The sequence below is a fragment of the Plasmodium vivax genome, chromosome 11 (assembly GCF_000002415.2).
Source record: "Plasmodium vivax chromosome 11, whole genome shotgun sequence".
Classification (NCBI taxonomy): Eukaryota; Apicomplexa; class Aconoidasida; order Haemosporida; family Plasmodiidae; genus Plasmodium; species Plasmodium vivax.
In genome coordinates, this window is record NC_009916.1 from 1446398 (window position 1) to 1463001 (window position 16604).

The 16604-nt window shown below is 51.1% G+C and overlaps 3 protein-coding genes across 3 annotated transcripts, besides 6 other annotated features; all 3 read left to right on the forward strand.

The window, feature by feature from the left end:
• Positions 1-108: 108 nt before the first annotated feature.
• On the forward strand, positions 109-6802 carry PVX_113845 (hypothetical protein, conserved; the record flags this gene model as incomplete). Its single annotated transcript, XM_001616107.1, has 3 exons — positions 109-2401; positions 2483-3080; positions 4090-6802. The coding sequence occupies exons 1-3, from the start codon at positions 688-690 to the stop codon at positions 6800-6802; spliced, it is 5025 nt and encodes a 1674-aa protein (XP_001616157.1). The 5' UTR covers positions 109-687.
• Positions 1237-1313: a microsatellite.
• Positions 5047-5070: a microsatellite.
• Positions 5955-5976: a microsatellite.
• Positions 6803-6987: 185 nt separating the features above from the next.
• On the forward strand, positions 6988-8908 carry PVX_113835 (thiamin-phosphate pyrophosphorylase, putative; the record flags this gene model as incomplete). The annotated part of the gene is made up of 2 exons (XM_001616106.1): positions 6988-7020; positions 7325-8908. 2 exons carry the CDS (start codon positions 6988-6990, stop codon positions 8906-8908), a joined length of 1617 nt encoding a protein of 538 aa, XP_001616156.1.
• Positions 7411-7430: a microsatellite.
• A 1473-nt stretch (positions 8909-10381) lies between the features above and the next one.
• PVX_113830 (myosin-like protein, putative) lies at positions 10382-16249 on the forward strand (the record flags this gene model as incomplete). The annotated part of the gene is made up of 2 exons (XM_001616105.1): positions 10382-15622; positions 15740-16249. 2 exons carry the CDS (start codon positions 10382-10384, stop codon positions 16247-16249), a joined length of 5751 nt encoding a protein of 1916 aa, XP_001616155.1.
• Positions 11996-12039: a microsatellite.
• Positions 15060-15085: a microsatellite.
• Positions 16250-16604: the final 355 nt, after the last annotated feature.

The following is a 16604-nucleotide window of genomic DNA, read 5'->3' on the forward strand; positions in this document are numbered from 1 at the left end:
AAAAATTTTGGCGGCATATTCGGCCCATCTTAAGATAGCTCCCCCGTTTGGTTTTTTTTTTATTTATTTTATTATTTTTTCTCTCCAACGTGGGTGACCCCAATTGTTGCTGCGCGAAAATGAGAAGCTGCCCCTTCAGGCGAGTTGCGCAGGTGACGTTGAGAAGTTAAAAATTCCCATCGTGTTGCTCCTCCGTCGTCGCTTTTTTTTTTTTTGTTCCATTTGGGCTTATTTTGGATTCCTTTCCCGTTTGTTACTTCTTCCCGTTTGTTACTTCTTCCGGTTTGCTACTTCTTCCCGTTTGTTACTTCTTCCGGTTTGCTACTTCTTCCCGTTTGCTACTTCTTCCCGTTTGCCGCTCCTTCCCTGAGAGGGCAAACTCGAAGTTCCTTCCGCAGGGTTTCCCCCCCAATGCCGACGTTGCTTTTAATTTTTTAAAGGGCACAGGGGAGAGGCGCACTTTGTGGATTTTTCCCTCGAGGGTGACTTGGCCAAAGGGAGAAGGAAGCCCTCCCAGTTGGCAGAGGCATATGAGTTATACGTTCCACCCGTTTACGCGTATGCGGCGAGGCGAAGCAGCGATGAGGAGCGAAGAGGCACGCATGGGCGCGCCAGCAGTGGAAGCAACGCGCAGGAGCAGCGACGGTGAAGACGACGTGGTGACAGCGAAGGGGTGAAAAAAGAAAAATGTTTTCCAACGCGATAAAGCTAGAAAACCTGAACGACTACTACAACGAGGAGGAGGAATGCATCAAGCCGTTTCTATACAAGTCGCAAGTTGCGAATGAGGATGACCTGAGTGAGCCAAACTTAATAAACATAAAAAAGAAGAGTAAAGAGAAAAAAAAAAAGGAAAGGGGAGAAATATCTCTGACTGACTGCTTAGCCTGCAGTGGATGCGTCACAAATGAAGAGACCAATTTTCTTAGAAACCAAAATGCAGTCGAAATTTTAAACCAAATTAGGAAAAAAAAAATTAACATCATTTCGTTGTCTCTGCAAAGCATCACGGCTTTGTCTGTACATTACAACTTACCCATTCAGAGGACACAGAAGAAGTTGTGCTTTTTATTAAAATCGCTGGGCTTCGATTATGTGTATGACTCCTCCCTCAGCGAGCTGATAGCCCTGAATGAGAGCAAGCGAGAGTTTATCAGCCACTTTGTGGAGGCCACGAAAACAGCGCAGCAAAGCGGGCACTACCAAAACGGTGCCGATGATATCTTGGGGGGTAAGAGGGACCACCGCCTGAAGTCCAAACGGGGAAGCAAAACTGAGCTGAGGGGGGGCAACCATGCCGCTGCCTACACACGGGAGGGGAAGAGCTCCCTCCCCCTGATTTGCTCCCACTGCAGTGGCACCGTTATATATGGCGAGAAGAATTTCGATGAAGAAGAGATAAACTCATTTAGCAAGGTAAAGTCCAGTCAAGACATCCAGGGAATTATCTTAAAAATTCTACACCTCCAGAAGAGCGTGCATGTGACTCTGCCCCTGCTGGAAAGCCCCCCCCCGCTGAGGAGCTTTTTCAATTGGTACTGCACATACGGGTTGGAGTTCTGGGCCGTTTGCAGGAAGCACCATCGGAGGAACCACGGCCTTTTGCGACCGGGCCCAGTTGGCCAAGAAGGCAGCAAACGCGGCGGAAGAGGCGGAAGTAGCGGAAACGGTGTGACCGCCACCCCCCCAACGATCTACGACATCAACCACGTGTACCTGCTCTACTGCTTCGACAAAAAATTGGAGGCGCACAGAAGTAACCTCCCCCAACAGAATTCCCTAAACGAGAATATGCTTGCCTACCTGGCGCATGTCTCTCCTCGGACGATCGACCCGATGAGGGACACACCGAACGCAGACCAACAGAAGAGGAACTTCCACTGCGTCGATGCTGTGCTGACCACCGTGGAGCTCGTCGAGCTGATAAACAACACGGAAATTGATTTTGCCTCTCTGCCGGAGATGCCAATTGACAGTGTGTACGACCTTTTGCGGGCCGCCATGAGGGGGGTGCACGCAGATAGGACGAAAAGAAACCCCCACGAAGCTGCCGCGGAGGAGACGCCGCCCACGACACACGTCGAACGAACTGCCCCCCCCAGCCTTCACGAACTGAGCGAAATTTACGACCACCTTGCCGAATACACACTTCGGTGCGGCAACAGAAATAACATTTCGATGGGCTACGGGGAGGAGATGTTCAAATATGTGTGCAGAGAGGTGTTCAATTTTGAGGTGGACGAGAGGGAGTTCCACCTCCAGTACCACGACATAGTGGTGTTGTCCCTGCTGCAGGGCAGCCACTGCGTTTTCCGGGTGATCCTGTCCTACGGCTTTAAGAGCATGTACAGCGTCGTCCGGAAGGTGAAGGAGGGCAAGAGCGGGCGCGCACCGGGGAGAAGTTCACCAGGAAGAAGCTTGCAAAGGAAAAGCTCACCAGGGAGAACCCCCCCGCCGAGTGGTACACCGCCCAACCCCCCAGGCGAGGCCAACAAATACGACGTGGAAATTACCTACAATCTGCACTTCACAGGAAGAATCGACTACATCGAATTGATGGCCTGCGAAAAGGGTTGCCTCTTCGGATGCGCCCAGAACATTTTTTCCGAACCTGTCCATAGGCGCACCCCCTGCCTATGCTACAACTCTCGCATTTTTAAAAAAATCGCTCAGCAGGAGGTTATTGAAAATTTCGACTTCCTCCGTTCAGATGGAAGGAGCGATGCGCAGGGGGGACAAGCGGGAGACGAAACGGGAGGCATTCTGTGTGCCAGCGAAAAGCACACACGGTGTGAAGACCACATGCAGGATGCAGACGCCTCTTCGATTAACCAAGGGGAGACACAAACAGGTTATGAACTGTTTAATCAGCCAAAAGTGGACACAGAAAAGTTGTTTCAAAAAATGTATGACACTATGCATAGTGACCAATTCACGGTGTATGTCAATTCGAGCAAATGCGATGGGGATATAAGTGTCAACTCGTTTTTAAAAAACATCGGCAAATTTTTCAACACGGAAACGTTCCACATTTTGGGGAGTTCCTTTTCGTCCAAGAAGAAGGTAGACATTATCAATTGGTGAGTGCAGCGCGGAGGGGTTGACTCCCCATTTTGTTACGCCACCGTCGTGGAGCAGGCGCACACAGCAGCTGACGAAAAAAAACAAAAAAAATAACAAGTATATATGTCCCCCTTCCAGACACTTTTCTCCTCCTTGCATTCCTGCCCGACTGCGAACCGGGGCTGCGTTTCTCCGGCCCATTGAGAATTTCCGTTTGTCTGAAAGTGGAGGGGATACTTTACATCCCAGGAGGGACGCCGCTTATTCGTGCGCGGGCGTACGTACGCCCATTTCGCGTGTATTCCCATGTGCACACATTTGCGTGTGCCGCGAACCTCCACAAACGTCTGTTAACATCCCAAAAGTGTTAAGTCACTAAGGGGAGGTTCATCCAAAACGTGCGAGACGTAACCTTATTTAAAAGGGAGTGTCTTCCTTCATAGGGGCATTTCTTTTTTTTTGCTTTTTTTTGCAATTTTTTGTTTTTCAATTTTGTAACATTTTGCCTGACCCGTTCATGCGGATTTGTCCAAATAGGCGCAGAAATGGCGCATTTTTTTTTTTTTTTTTTTTTTTTGTGCATGCATCCAGTGCTGCTTCGCCGTTTAGCCGTTGCAACTTCGCAATTTTTGAAAACTAATGTGACAACCATGTTGTTAGCGTAGCCCTCGCATGAGGTTTAAAAACTGCCGCAAAGTGTGCGCGCGTCAGTGTATTTTTCCTTGGGAGACTTGGCGCGCCTGTGTGCAAGTTCTCCCCACGTTGGAGCAAAGGCAGCGCGGAAGGGAGCCCGCGTTCGCCCTGCACACCATCCGAGAAGGCAAACGCAGCGGCATCGGTAGAGGCGGGGGCAACACATTTGCACAGCAGCGTTAGCAACTCCGTGTTGAAGGAGTTTCCGTTTGTGCGTCAGGACTAGTTAGCCCCCTCTACGACGCTTTAAAACGTTCCGCTTTTTTTTTCTTTTTTTTTGTCTCACTTGAGTTGTCAAGCGGTTCGCCCAGGTGGGCAATACGAGAGTGTCAGTACCCCCATGAAGGAAGCTAACCATATGAAGGAAGCTAACCATATGAAGGAAGCTAACCATATGAAGACTGCTACCCACATGAAGACTGCTACCCACATGAAGACTGCTACCCACATGAAGACTGCTACCCCCGTGAGGGCTTCTAACCCAGTGATGGCTTCCACCCCCCTGCGCAGGCTGAACGACATGCTCAAGTGCGACCCCGCGAAGAAACACAGGGGCAAAAGCAAAGCGCGCGAGCGGCACGCAGAGAGGGAAGTGAACGAGGAGTACCTGAGCAGAACAAAGCAGATTGGCCGCAAGTACATCCAACAGGTGATGAGCGAGTGGGGCGCGGACGACATTACAGATAACTGGGAGGGTTTCCCCACAGGAGAAATGCCAAATGAAATGAAGCCATCCCCCAGTATGCGGAACGAAAAAAAGGACATCGAATTTACGCCTATGTCTAACGCAGAAATAGACCCCGTGGCGTGCAAGGTGAAGGGAGGAAATTTGTACGAAGGTACAGCGGGGGTACTCAACGAAGTGGTAATCGAGACGGTCAGCAAAACGGGGGAATGCATCTACGTGGAGAATTACACATTTGAAGCGTACGTGAAGGAGAGGGATAAGGTGGACCAGCTGAATTACCAAAGGGAGCACACACAAGAGGAGGAAGAAGAAGAAGGAGGAGACAACCGATGTGACTTGTACATGCGAAATGCTCTGTATAACAAATTCCAAAGGGAAAAACATCAGACGGTAATTAACTCGGATCATAATAGGTACAATATTAATGCCAACTTTTCGAATTACAAACATGTGGGGTGTGAAGAGGGGGAAGAAGCGCCTCTTTGGGGAGGCACAAAAGGGGATGGGCCCCATCTCATTGGTGCTACTGAGGGGAAGGGGAGGCGAAGAGGCTCTCCTTGTCATTCCCCTACTAGGTATCGCGGTAGGGAGCAAAGGGGAAGACAAAACACACTCATGGGAGGACCCCCCCCTCATGAAAAGAACGCCATAGAGAACCAAACAATGAGAGAAGGATACACGTTCGAGGCCGAGCTGTACGATGGAGAAAAAATGAAACTGGTGCAGAACAGCTTCAAGTGCAACGTTAGCGATTTGAAAAATGGGACCTACGTCGTGACGTATAACTTGGGACGGTGCGGCTACTACTACCTGTCTCTATTTTGCAAAAAAAAGAGCGTCGGGAATTCCCCCTACCTCATTTGCATAAAGCCGAACGTGGCGTACGCCCCCAACTGTGTGGTGTACAAACGGGTGAGCGGTGGGAGGGTCTTCCCGGCGATCAAACGGGGGGCAGGAAAAAGAGGCCGAAGGTTACCCCCGCGTGGGGGGTGCAGCCGCGTCTACAGCGATTCCCTGCGCGCGACCTCGTTTGACTTGGCCCACTCCGATTTGTGCGAATCGAGCGGTGACAGCGGCGGTGATAGCGGCGGTGGCAGCGGTAGTGATAGCGATAGCGGCGGCGGTTCCTCCTCGGAGGGGCTCCTGTCCGAGAGCGAGCGACCGCACCACTGGGGAGAAGGCGGAGGCGACCCCCCCATGCACATTTTGAAATGCGACCCCGGCAGCGACGACGACACGCACAAGCAGTACGGTAACTTCTTCATCCAAAGCTACGACGCCTACAGGAACGCCATCCCCGAAGGAGGCGACTCGTTTGAAGCGCATGGTCTCGGCGGAGTTCAAATCGTTAGGGTGGATGACCTGCACAATGGCTCGTATGAAGTTATATACACCTACAAAGGTGCAAGAAGTGTAGCAGGTGGAGGGGGAGGCGCCACCCCCTATAGACAAATAAACGTGACGCTAAACGGAAGGCACGTGAAGGGCTCCCCCTTTATAATTGTACACAAAAAGGACAAACAAATGGGCTACTTACAAAGAATAAAAAATTTACTACCCATAGATGAAGTGAACCCAGTGGACCCTCTACACAGTCTGCACAGCGTAATGAAGTCGTATCTATATGTGAAGGAGACATACCTGGAGGGGAGGAAAAAAAAATATTTTATGCAACTGAGTCCGTACTATGAAAAGGGAGAACTTAACAGATTACTTCGCAAAGTAGATCCCAAGCTGGTGTCCCTCATGTCGATCCCGTTGCAGCAGCAGCTGCTTACCCATGTGAAGCTTCTGAATAATGATAGTAAAATTGCCAAGTTGAAGGAGGTCCTCTTTAAAGAGCTTCTAATCACCCTGGGGAAGATGGTCAGCTGCGCAAACAGCTACTTTGACGATTTGGAGAAGGACAAAGCTAGTCTCCTGCAGGACAGACGCACACAAGATGTGAGCATCCGGGAAGCTAACGCCATGTACCAATCATTAAAGGAAAAAACTATCCACTCGTTGCCTTTTGACTTTTCCATTAAGGATATGAAGCTGTATGAACAGAAGTTGGCTCTTAAGAAGAAGGAGCTGCTGGAGAAGCAGACCGAGCTGGTAAACAGATATAACTCAATCAAATGCAAGGAGAAGAAATTTTACCAGGACAGGGAGGAGATCACTAACCAGCTGACGCAGAAGTATGAAGTGCACCAGGCCATCTACGAACATTCGCAGAGGGCGCTGGTACACACCAACAGCGCTTTGAAGAAAATCACCATCGGCAATATTAAGCGGAACTGCTCCGCGGAGAGAGCTGTGCTGGGTGGGAAGGGGGGCCCCGACGAGGCCGCGGAGGGGTTGAAGCGGCTGCTATAGTGAGGGGGGTAGCAGTATGCCTTCTCCGGAGTGCCGCTTTACTGAGGGTTTTTTCCCCAAAAAAAAAAAAAAAATAAAATAATATAAGTAAGGCTAAACTGGGCTGGTGAGGCTTCCACACAGGGGTACGCCACAACTGCCCCTGCTTACCCTCGCGGCGTCGCTCCGCAGGGCACTCACACACTATGCGCGTCGACAAAAGTGGGGACGCTTCGCTGGTGAGGCGCTCCGCTGCTCATGAGAGGTTTGCTCAATCGAAGCCACCCATCAGAGGACGCTCCCACGTACCCGCTTCTTCCCATCAGTGCAGCGGAGGGGACACTTCCTTTTCGCAGCGACGGACAGGTGCGCGCCCCCTCGAGAGAGCAGCCGAAGGGGGGACTCTACAAAGGGATGCACAAGATGAAGCGGAGTGTTAGTTTGCCCGGGGTGCTCGGCTTGCCGGACTGGCCCAGCCTGAACCGCTCTCGCTGCCTGAACCGCTCTCGCCGCCTCCACCACTTTCGCTGCTTTTCCACTCAGTGCAACTCCCCGGGGAGGCTTGCCGACTACTCGCTGTACCTCGTGACGGACGACAAGTTCTTGACAGATAAGCAGAACGTGTGCCGCACGCTCATTGGGAAGGTGCGGGAAGGAGTCCTCGGCGGAGTGGGGTTGGTGCAGCTGCGGCTGAAGCAGGCAGACGACAGGTACTTTTACAACGCAGCCGTAAGGATGAAGCACCTGCTGAGTAGATATAAAGTCCCACTAGTAATCAACAACCGGGTAGATATCTGTGTAGGTGTAGACGCTGATGGGGTGCATGTGGGCAGAAGAGACCTCCCCATCAAGGTCGCCAGGGACATCCTAGGAGGAGAGAAAATCATCGGGGCAACCATAAATTTTAGCAATGATGAGGACATTGAGATGGCCCTAAACAGCCACGTGGATTACCTAGTGCATGAACACACATTGTATGAGTCTAGCACCAAGCAAATTGCAGCTTCCCATCACGAGGGGTTGAAGCAACAGATAGGGACCCTACTCCGTAAGATAAAGCATCTTCAAGAGAGAGGAAAAATTTACAAGCCACCTTTAGACTCCGAGGCTCCCCCTATTATAATCATCGGAGGTATTAACACCAACAACATTGACGATGCTATGACCCATTTTTCTGACGCCTGTGCAGGGGTTGCAGTGGTGTCAAATCTCATTGGAGAAAATTGCAACTCTTTTTTCAACGCACTAAGGTTAAAGTTTGCAATAGATAAACATAAAAAGGGTTGCAACGAGGCGTTTGTGAATCTATGTGTGAGCTGCTTGCGTCATTTTTTTTGGACCAATTTGGAGGGCGACATGAGAGGGGTGGACGGCGGCCACTTCCGATTAGCCACAAATGTGGACGTCAAAAAGAACGTTCGCCACTTTTTTGAAAGCAATCTTAATTTGAAAATTGTGCAGTTGAGTCCGCCCGCGGTGTGCAGCTCCGCGGGGGGGGGCAATTTCTTCCTGTTCTGTTCGAGGCGCACAAGGGTAGAGAGAGCGGCAACCGAAGAGAGAGAAGCACTCGAAGTAACCGAAGCAAACGGAGCAACCGCATCAACCGCAGCAACCGGTGAAGGCGAAGGAACGCCCACTTCGCACAACCCGTGTGTAAGCAAGTGGATTCAGCAAAATAAGAATATCGCACACGGGGTCTTCATTCTTATAGGCGCGGATTTATTAGCCCTGTTCCGAAAACTTTTGGCGCCGGAATTTTTCCACACGAACAATTTCGTCGTTATCACGAAGAGGGAACAAAGCGCCTGGGAGGCGGTGCGGTGTGACGTGCGCGGCGCTTCCATACAGTGCTGCAACAATTTAATCAATGTCGCGCTGAAGAATAGCCACGTGGACAGTGAGGTAGTGAACCGCTTTGCCATTCTGCTCGCATATTTTTTAATGGTGCAGGAGAGGTTGAAGCAGGTGCGGCCCCAGTTTTTAACCCAAATTGTGGGGGAGGGAGAAGCGGCGGCGGGCGCAGGGGAAAACGGAAGGCTTCTCAAACTAGCCGCCGCGGTGAACATGTCGTTCGAGGTGCTTTCAAATGAGCACACGGGGTTGGGGGTGGCGGCCTTCTCCACGTAGGGCAGTTTTTTTTTTTCTTACGTGCGTGCGTGCGTAAGCGCGTTTGTACTTGTTTGCGATTCGCCTTTTGGATTTTTTTTTTTTTTTTTTTTTTATTTTTATTTATTTATTTTTTTAACTTCCCCCCTTGGGTCGTGGAAATTGCCTGGCGGTGTTCATTTTGTGCACCATCCGCCCGCCCCTTCGTGTGTGCGTTCCCCCTTTAGTTTTTTGCCCCGTGGACCGCGACGTGGAGCAATGGTTTGTGCGTTTCTCCCTCTTCATTGGGGCCAGATTTATGCTGCGAAAAATCGAAAAACGCGTTATACGTTCTCCCCCCGGTGAAAAAAAATTATTCAGAAAGTAACAACTCCCTTTTTATCACCTCCTTAGAGCAATTTTTTTTTTCCGCGTGACTAGCCGTTTTGCCGTTTTAGCTAGCTAGAAAAAAAAAAAAAAAAAAAAAAAAACAGCTGAAAAATAATTGAAGAACAACTGAAAAACAACTGAAGAACAAACGAAGAACAACCGAACGAACAACTGAAGAACAACCGAACAACCAACCCATAACCTGTTAACCCGTCAACCTGTTAACCTACTGCGCTCCCCCGGCGAACTCGCTATTGGGGAAAACGCACAACGTGCTTTGTATAGAAAAACGCCCTGCGAACGCATTCGCAAAGCAGTTGCTATATGATCATTGTCGTACCTCTGTGTATGTTCACGCATCCGCAAACAACAGCATCAATCAGTACATTAAACTGTTTCCTCCCCCACGCACACCCCGTTACTGCGCGGTCGGTCGCGCGTGTGTACGGGCGTGGGTCCGTTTTTTCGCGTGTGCAACTCTCCATTGTTTGGGCGCGTCAGCGCTGCAGTGCGCACGTGCACATGCGCCATACGAGTGTACACAGGTGTATACATATACCTACATACAGTTGCGCGCAATTCCGCACATTCATACCGTTGCGTACATTTTTTTCTCCCGAAATGTTTTCCTTGCGCCTTGCGCGAAACAACCTGATGTGGCAACTTCATAGTCCGTAGATTGCCGAAAAATGAAAAAAATGAAAAAGAAAAAACAAAAAAAGCGAAAAAGTGAAAAAGCGAAAAAGCGAAATGGTGAGTAAAAAAGCAAAAAAATAAAATAAAAAACAAAAAAACGAAAAAACAAAAAAACATAGCAAAAAAACGAAAAAACAAAAAAACAAAGAAAAACAAAACAAAACAGAACGAAACACACTAACACAAGCGAAGCGAAGAAGCGCCAGTTTCACCACCAACTGTAGATTTGAGGAATTTTTTCCCCCAACTTCTACAGTGTGAACAGTTGGTAAATCGCTTCACAACTATTTTTGCCCCTTGCGCCAGGTGTAGTTCCTCCCCTGTGTGCATTTTTTTTTTTTTCCAAAAATTTCCCCCTCGCTGGTGCTATAAACCCAGTGTGCACGAACCAACCCCCACGAAGTTTGTACCAGTGCGCACACGGCAACAATGAGCAGCGGGGAAGACACCAATTTCAAGGAGGGAGACATCGTGTGGTATGAAAATCAGCCCTCCAGCCCGGAGGGAGTTGCGGAGAACAGTCTGTTCACTCTGTGCCGCATAGTCCGCAAGAACGACGACGATGAGGTTATGTTATCAAAGCACCACGACTACAATGGGTGTATATTTATGAGCAGCGTGAAGAACATACAAAAAGCCAACCATCTTTTTACCTTGGACCAAAATGACCTGCTCAAACTGAAGCATATTAACGATCCCGCGCTGCTGTATCATCTGCATGAAAGATTTAAGAACAAAAAATTTTACACAAAGATGGGTCCCCTACTGATATTTGTAAATCCAAATATGAACCTGAATCTTGGAAATCAGGAGAGCATTCACATGCACAAGTTTTCGAACACCTCGGAGGGGAGCTTGAATGAGTACACCGTTGCTCGTTCTGCGCTCCGCAATTTGAGCATATTAAAAAGGAATCAGTCCATTATCGTGACAGGTGAGTCTGGCTCGGGGAAGAGTGAAATCACGAAGAACATTTTGAACTTTCTGGCTTACCAAGTGGAGGGGCCGAAGGAGGAGAGGTGTGAGCAGAAGGGTGCGTCTGGAGCGGAGGAGCCCGCGAATGAACCTGCGAATGAACCCGCGGATGAACCCGCGGAGGAGGGCACGGCCAGCGCGCAGGGCTACGAGAGCGAAGTGAGCCAGTCGGACGAGACGAACCAGCGGGGTGAGGCGAAGCAGTCGAGCGAAGCGGACGAGGCGAAGCAGTCGAATGAAGCGGGTGAGGCGAAGCAGTCGAATGAAGCGGGTGAGCCTACGCAGCCAAACCAAGTGCGGCTCGCCGAGATGATGGCCCACATGAACGTCATCCTGGACGCGTTTGGGAGCGTCAAGACGGGGAAGAACAACAACTCCAGCAGGCTCTCCAAGTTCTTCACCCTGCACATTGACGACTGTGGGCGAGTGAGGTCCATGCACGTGAAGAAGTTCCTCCTCGAGAAGGACAGGCTGATCGGGGGGAATGAGGAGGGCGAGGTCGGCGGCGAGGTCAGCGGCGAGGTCAGCGGCGAGGTTAGCGGCGAGATGGGCGAGGTCGGGGGCAGCCGCGAAAATTCCTTCAACATTTTTTACTACATCCTAAACGGGTCCAGCGACAAGTTCAAGGAGATGTACTACCTGAAGGATGTGAGTTACTATAAGATGTTGCGAGCCAGGGGCTCGCTGCGGAGCGGCAAGACCTTCCGCGGTGGCAAGACCTTCCGGGGGGGGAAGACCATGCGGGGGGGTGAAGAGGAGGTGAACGAAGAGTCGAATGAAGAGGCGGTGAATGAAGAAGTGACGAACGAAGAAGAGACGAACGAAGAAGAGACGAACCAAGAAGCGATGAATGAAGAAGAGACAAACGAAGAAGCGATGAACGAAGAGGAGACGAACGAAGAAGAGACAAACGAAGAGCAGTCGAACGAAGAGGCAACGAATAACGACGCACCGAATGACGAGGCACCAAATTGCAACACACCGAATTGCAACACACCGAGCGAGAAGCCCCCCTCCGCGGACGAATCGGCGAAGTTCCTCGAGCTGCTCAAATCGATGAACTACATCTTTGACGACGACAAGGAAATCGATTTTGTCTTTTCCCTCCTGTCGGCACTGCTACTTCTGGGGAACGTAGAAACGGTGAAATCGCTCCGACAGAAATCGCTATTCAGAAAGAGCCTCCTGTGCCAAAGCTCCCTCAACTACGAACAGTTACAGCAGTACGTGGAGGACTCAAATGAAGACCTCCTAGTTGATGGCAACGTGAAGAACTTCCTCCTGGCGAGTAAGCTGCTGGGCATCCACCCAGAAGAACTGGTGAAGTACTTCACCACGAATTACGTCTTCAATGATATTCTACTGATGAAGGTACATAACGAAACGAAGATCCACAGGAAAATACAAAATTTTATTAAGACCACTTATGATGAGTTGCTCAACTGGGTTATACATAAGATGAACGGCAAGTTGGGCGCTCTCACTGGTGGGGTAGGGGAAGAAGAAGGAGGATTGCGAATGGGTCACCACAGTGGAAGTGCTCAGGAGAACTACATCAACGTGCTCGATTTGGCTTACTTCGAAAAGGGAGAAAAGAACTCCCTCACCCAGTTGCTCGTCAACACTAGCAACGAAGCGGTGCACAAGATGGTGGTAGACTCCATTTTTAAGAAGAGGATCCAGCTCTGCAGGGAGGAAGGCATCGAGACATCCTCCTCCTGCAACTTAGCACAGATAGACAATGAAGGGTTATATAACATGTTGGTTCAGAAGGGGGAGGAGTCCCTCTTTTCCTATTTGGAATCTCTCTCCCTGAAGAAGGTCACCGAGAAGAGCAACTTGCACTCCCTGATAGTGAAGAGGTTCTCCAGGGGGGGGTACATAAAGGCGGGCCTTTCCAGCCACGCAGCTACCACCGCTTCCTTTCCCTCCTTCGTGATCGTCCACTCGTGCGGCGAAATTCGCTACTCCGCGGAGCAGCTCATCAGCCAAAACATAGACATCCTCACCAACAGCTTCATAGATTTGATGAAGAAGTCAGGCAGCCCCTACCTAGAGCAGCTCTGCTGCAGTTATGAGTATGACCCTTGTGGGGACATCGTGGAGCAGAAGAGACGCTACAGCATTCAGTCCGCTCTGAAGCTGTTTAGGCGAAAGTACGACCCGAGGAACCAAATGGCTGTTACCATGCTGAGGAATACCCTAACCGAGCTGATGAAGGTGAAGGACAGCACCTTTTGCCACTTCATATTTTGCATGGCTTCCAACCAGAACAGGAGCAGAGGCGGCGGCGGGGGAGACGTTATCAACCTGTTTGACGAGCGGGTCGTCCTCTCCCAGGTGCAGGGGATGTTCCTTTCGCAGTTCAGGCAGCTCAAGGGCGCGGGGCTCTTCCCCCACGCGTTCTACTTCGCGGAGTTGCTGGACCTCCTGGGGGGGGAAGCGGCTCAACAAGGGATAGGTGGGGGAGGAGCGGTAGATGAGGGAGCCGAGGCAGATGGGGAAGCTCCAGATGGGGGAGTGGATTGCCCCCACGCAAACGCCAAGCAGCGCGTCGAAGACATGCTGAGGCTGCACAACATCAGCAAGAGCGAGTGGGCCATGGGCGCCAACCGCGTATTCCTCACCGACGTCTCTTTAAGAATTCTCTTGCAGAGCAAGTGGGAGCAGTGCAAACAGCGGATGCTTGCCAGCTGGGCTGAAGCGGTAGATGCAGATCAGACGGAGCATCACAGGAGGGAGCATTCCGCCTCCAAAGCAGTAGGGCTCATGAACCTAGAGTGCGTCAGAATGAGCCAAGTGTATAACAAAGCAGATGGGAAAATGATCTACCAGATGGGGAATCAAGGAATGGGTTCTGAGTCTCAAGAGGGGAACAACTGCCTTAAGGATTTCATGCAAATAATGCATCTGGAAAAGATAACGCAGCTGTATAGCCCCGCAGGAGAGAAAGGGAATGACGCCACCGGGGGAGCAGGTGATGTGCCTGGAGGGGTCGATGGCTCCATGGGGAGTGAAGGACACCCGTACCAGAGCCAAGACAACGAGCTGAACCAAACCTCAGTAGAAATGTGTGGCATCATGCACATCTTAAATAATATGCCTACGTGCAACGCCCAGGTGAGTGATTTGAATGAGGCCCTCAAGGGCTGCAGCCCTGGGGAGATGCCACTCAAGGGGGGCTGCACGTGCGGCATGGGAGTGCCTAACTTCTGCAGCAGGCACTCGCAGTCCGGGGAGATGAAGTCGGAGGGAAGCGCGGATGGGGGGGAAGCAGATCAGGGGGAAGGGCAACTGGATGAAATGGAGGCGGAGGAAATGCAGATGGAGGAAGCAGCTCAGGAGGAAGGGCAGCCAGAGGGAGTCGAGCCTGAGGAGCTAGAACAGGAACCATCCGAAGGGGACGAGGCGAACGGAGAGACAGCCGAGGAAGAGTTACCAACTGGGGAGCATCCAGGTGAGGAACCGCCAAATGAGCAGCCAGATGGGGACGCCCCCGAGGAGGAGCTCCCCCCCGAGCACGCCACAAACAGTGACGAAAAGAAAAAGAAGAGAAGAAGCACCGTGAGCAACGACTCGGCAGATGCGGGAGCGAGCGGCTCGGAGGAAGCGGGGCAGGGGATGGAGGTGGTCAATTTGAAAGATGACGCGGAGGAGGGAGAGGAAGACGCGGAAGAGGAAGAAGCGGAGGAGGAAGAGGAGGAAAAGGAGGAAATTGCTATGGAGGGAGAAGAGGTGGACTTACTGGCAGAGGAACCAAACGAGGTGGAGGTGGAAGAGGCGCAGGCCGAGGCAGCGGTGGAGGCGGCGAAAGATGAGCCGAGCGAGGTGATGGCCGAGATGGCGAAGGAGGAATCGATGGAGGTGGGCGAAGTGGAGGCGCGCGAAATAGAGGCGCACGAAGAGGCTGAAGACGTAGAAGGGGAAGACGTAGAGGCGGAAGACGTAGAAGGGGAAGACGTAGAAGCGGAGATGCCCCAGGGGGAGGAGCTCGAGGTGCAGGCACTGGAGGTGGAGGTGGACGAGGAAGCCGCGGAGGAGGAAGACGCGGCAGAGGAGGAAGCGGTAGACGAAGAAGTGGCAAACGAAGAAGCAGTGAACGAGATGAACCGCTTCGACGCCGCAAACGAGATGAACCCTTTCACCGAGGCAGACGAAAACTCGACGAAGGACGAAACGAAGAACCCGAAGGAGGCAGACGCAGAGGCAGACGCAGACGAGGATTACATTGAGTACAGCCTTAACTGCTTCAAAGCAACGGCGTCGAGGAAGGTGGGGGAGCTGAACGACATGTTGATGAGTTGCGCTGGAGATGAAGTGAACATGATTCAGAACATGCTGGACTGTTACATCTGTACCGAGGAGGGGCAGAACTATGAGCACTGCTTTTTAGAACCCAATTTCGGGAACCTCTTAGATGCAGGGAAAAACGGGTTCACAGAATACAGCCCAGAATTGAGGAACCCCAAGCAGAAGCACCTACTGTTGAGTCACCTGAATGAGAAGTACATCACCCATTCGGAGGAGAAGATGCATCTGATGACCATCTTAAAAAATATGAGCACTAGCATGGAGCAAGTGCATAATAAGAAGTGGAACATCTTTTTCACCTCCTCCGATTATTACTTCAAGTCTTATGTCTCCAGCGAGGATCACCTCTGCCTGCAGAACGACTCCGTCCACTTGAACGAGAAGGTTATGTTTAACGAGGAGTGCCCCTTTCACAGTAGCAGTGGGGAGGAGGGGCACCCCCATGAGCAGGAGCATCTGCACCCGCATCGCCAACCACACCGCCAACCACACCGCCACCAGCACCGGTGCAGCCCCATCGTGGAGTACCTCACCCTGCCCACGGGGAAGGTCGTCCACGAAATCTGCCTGTACAATAACGCAGATAAGAAGTACGTGAAGAATAATTATAAGATCCTCTGCTTCCGATCGAGGAAGGGAACCAAATTGGATTTCATGAATGCCAAGTCGTTTTACACATCAATAGAATATAAAAAGGTAAAGACAAAGAACATAACCCATGTGCACACGGATTTCTCCTATATGGACGATAAGATGAAATGCAATTTCAAGCAGCACGTCATCAACGAGTTTATTAATAATCCCAACATCAGCATGGAAGAATTGGGGAACAGCCTACTCAATTTGGCTACCTACTTTTACTACGAAAACCGGGGGTCCTGGTGCGTCTTCGTGTCTAGGAAGCGCGCCTTCACGGGGGTCGTCAGCATCGTCAAGAACAGGTACCTCCGCATGACGGCGAGGAACAAGACGAAGAGGTACCACATCGTGCTCTTCGAGACGCCCGTTTAAGCGGTGAGCCGTAAGGCGGTTAGCCCAAAGCGGTGAGCGGTGAGCTGCGACCGGTTAGCCGCTTTACGCAAGCAGCGCCTTTTTTCCTTTCTTTTTTTTGGGGCAGCCCGCGTGGTTCGAGGCGCCCCAACTGCGACCTTTTGAGAGAGTCTTTTAAGCAGTTAAGCAGCTTTTATGCCCTTTTTAAGTACCTTTTTAAGCACATTTTTAAGACATTTTATGCACATTTTTATGCGATTCTTTACGTGATTGTTCATGCGATTGTTTGTGTGCCCTTCAAACTTGAGCCCGAGCGCAGTCCGCCGGGTGCCCGGCGCCAGCCCCGTTCCGCAACGGACACACCGGGGGCAGTTTC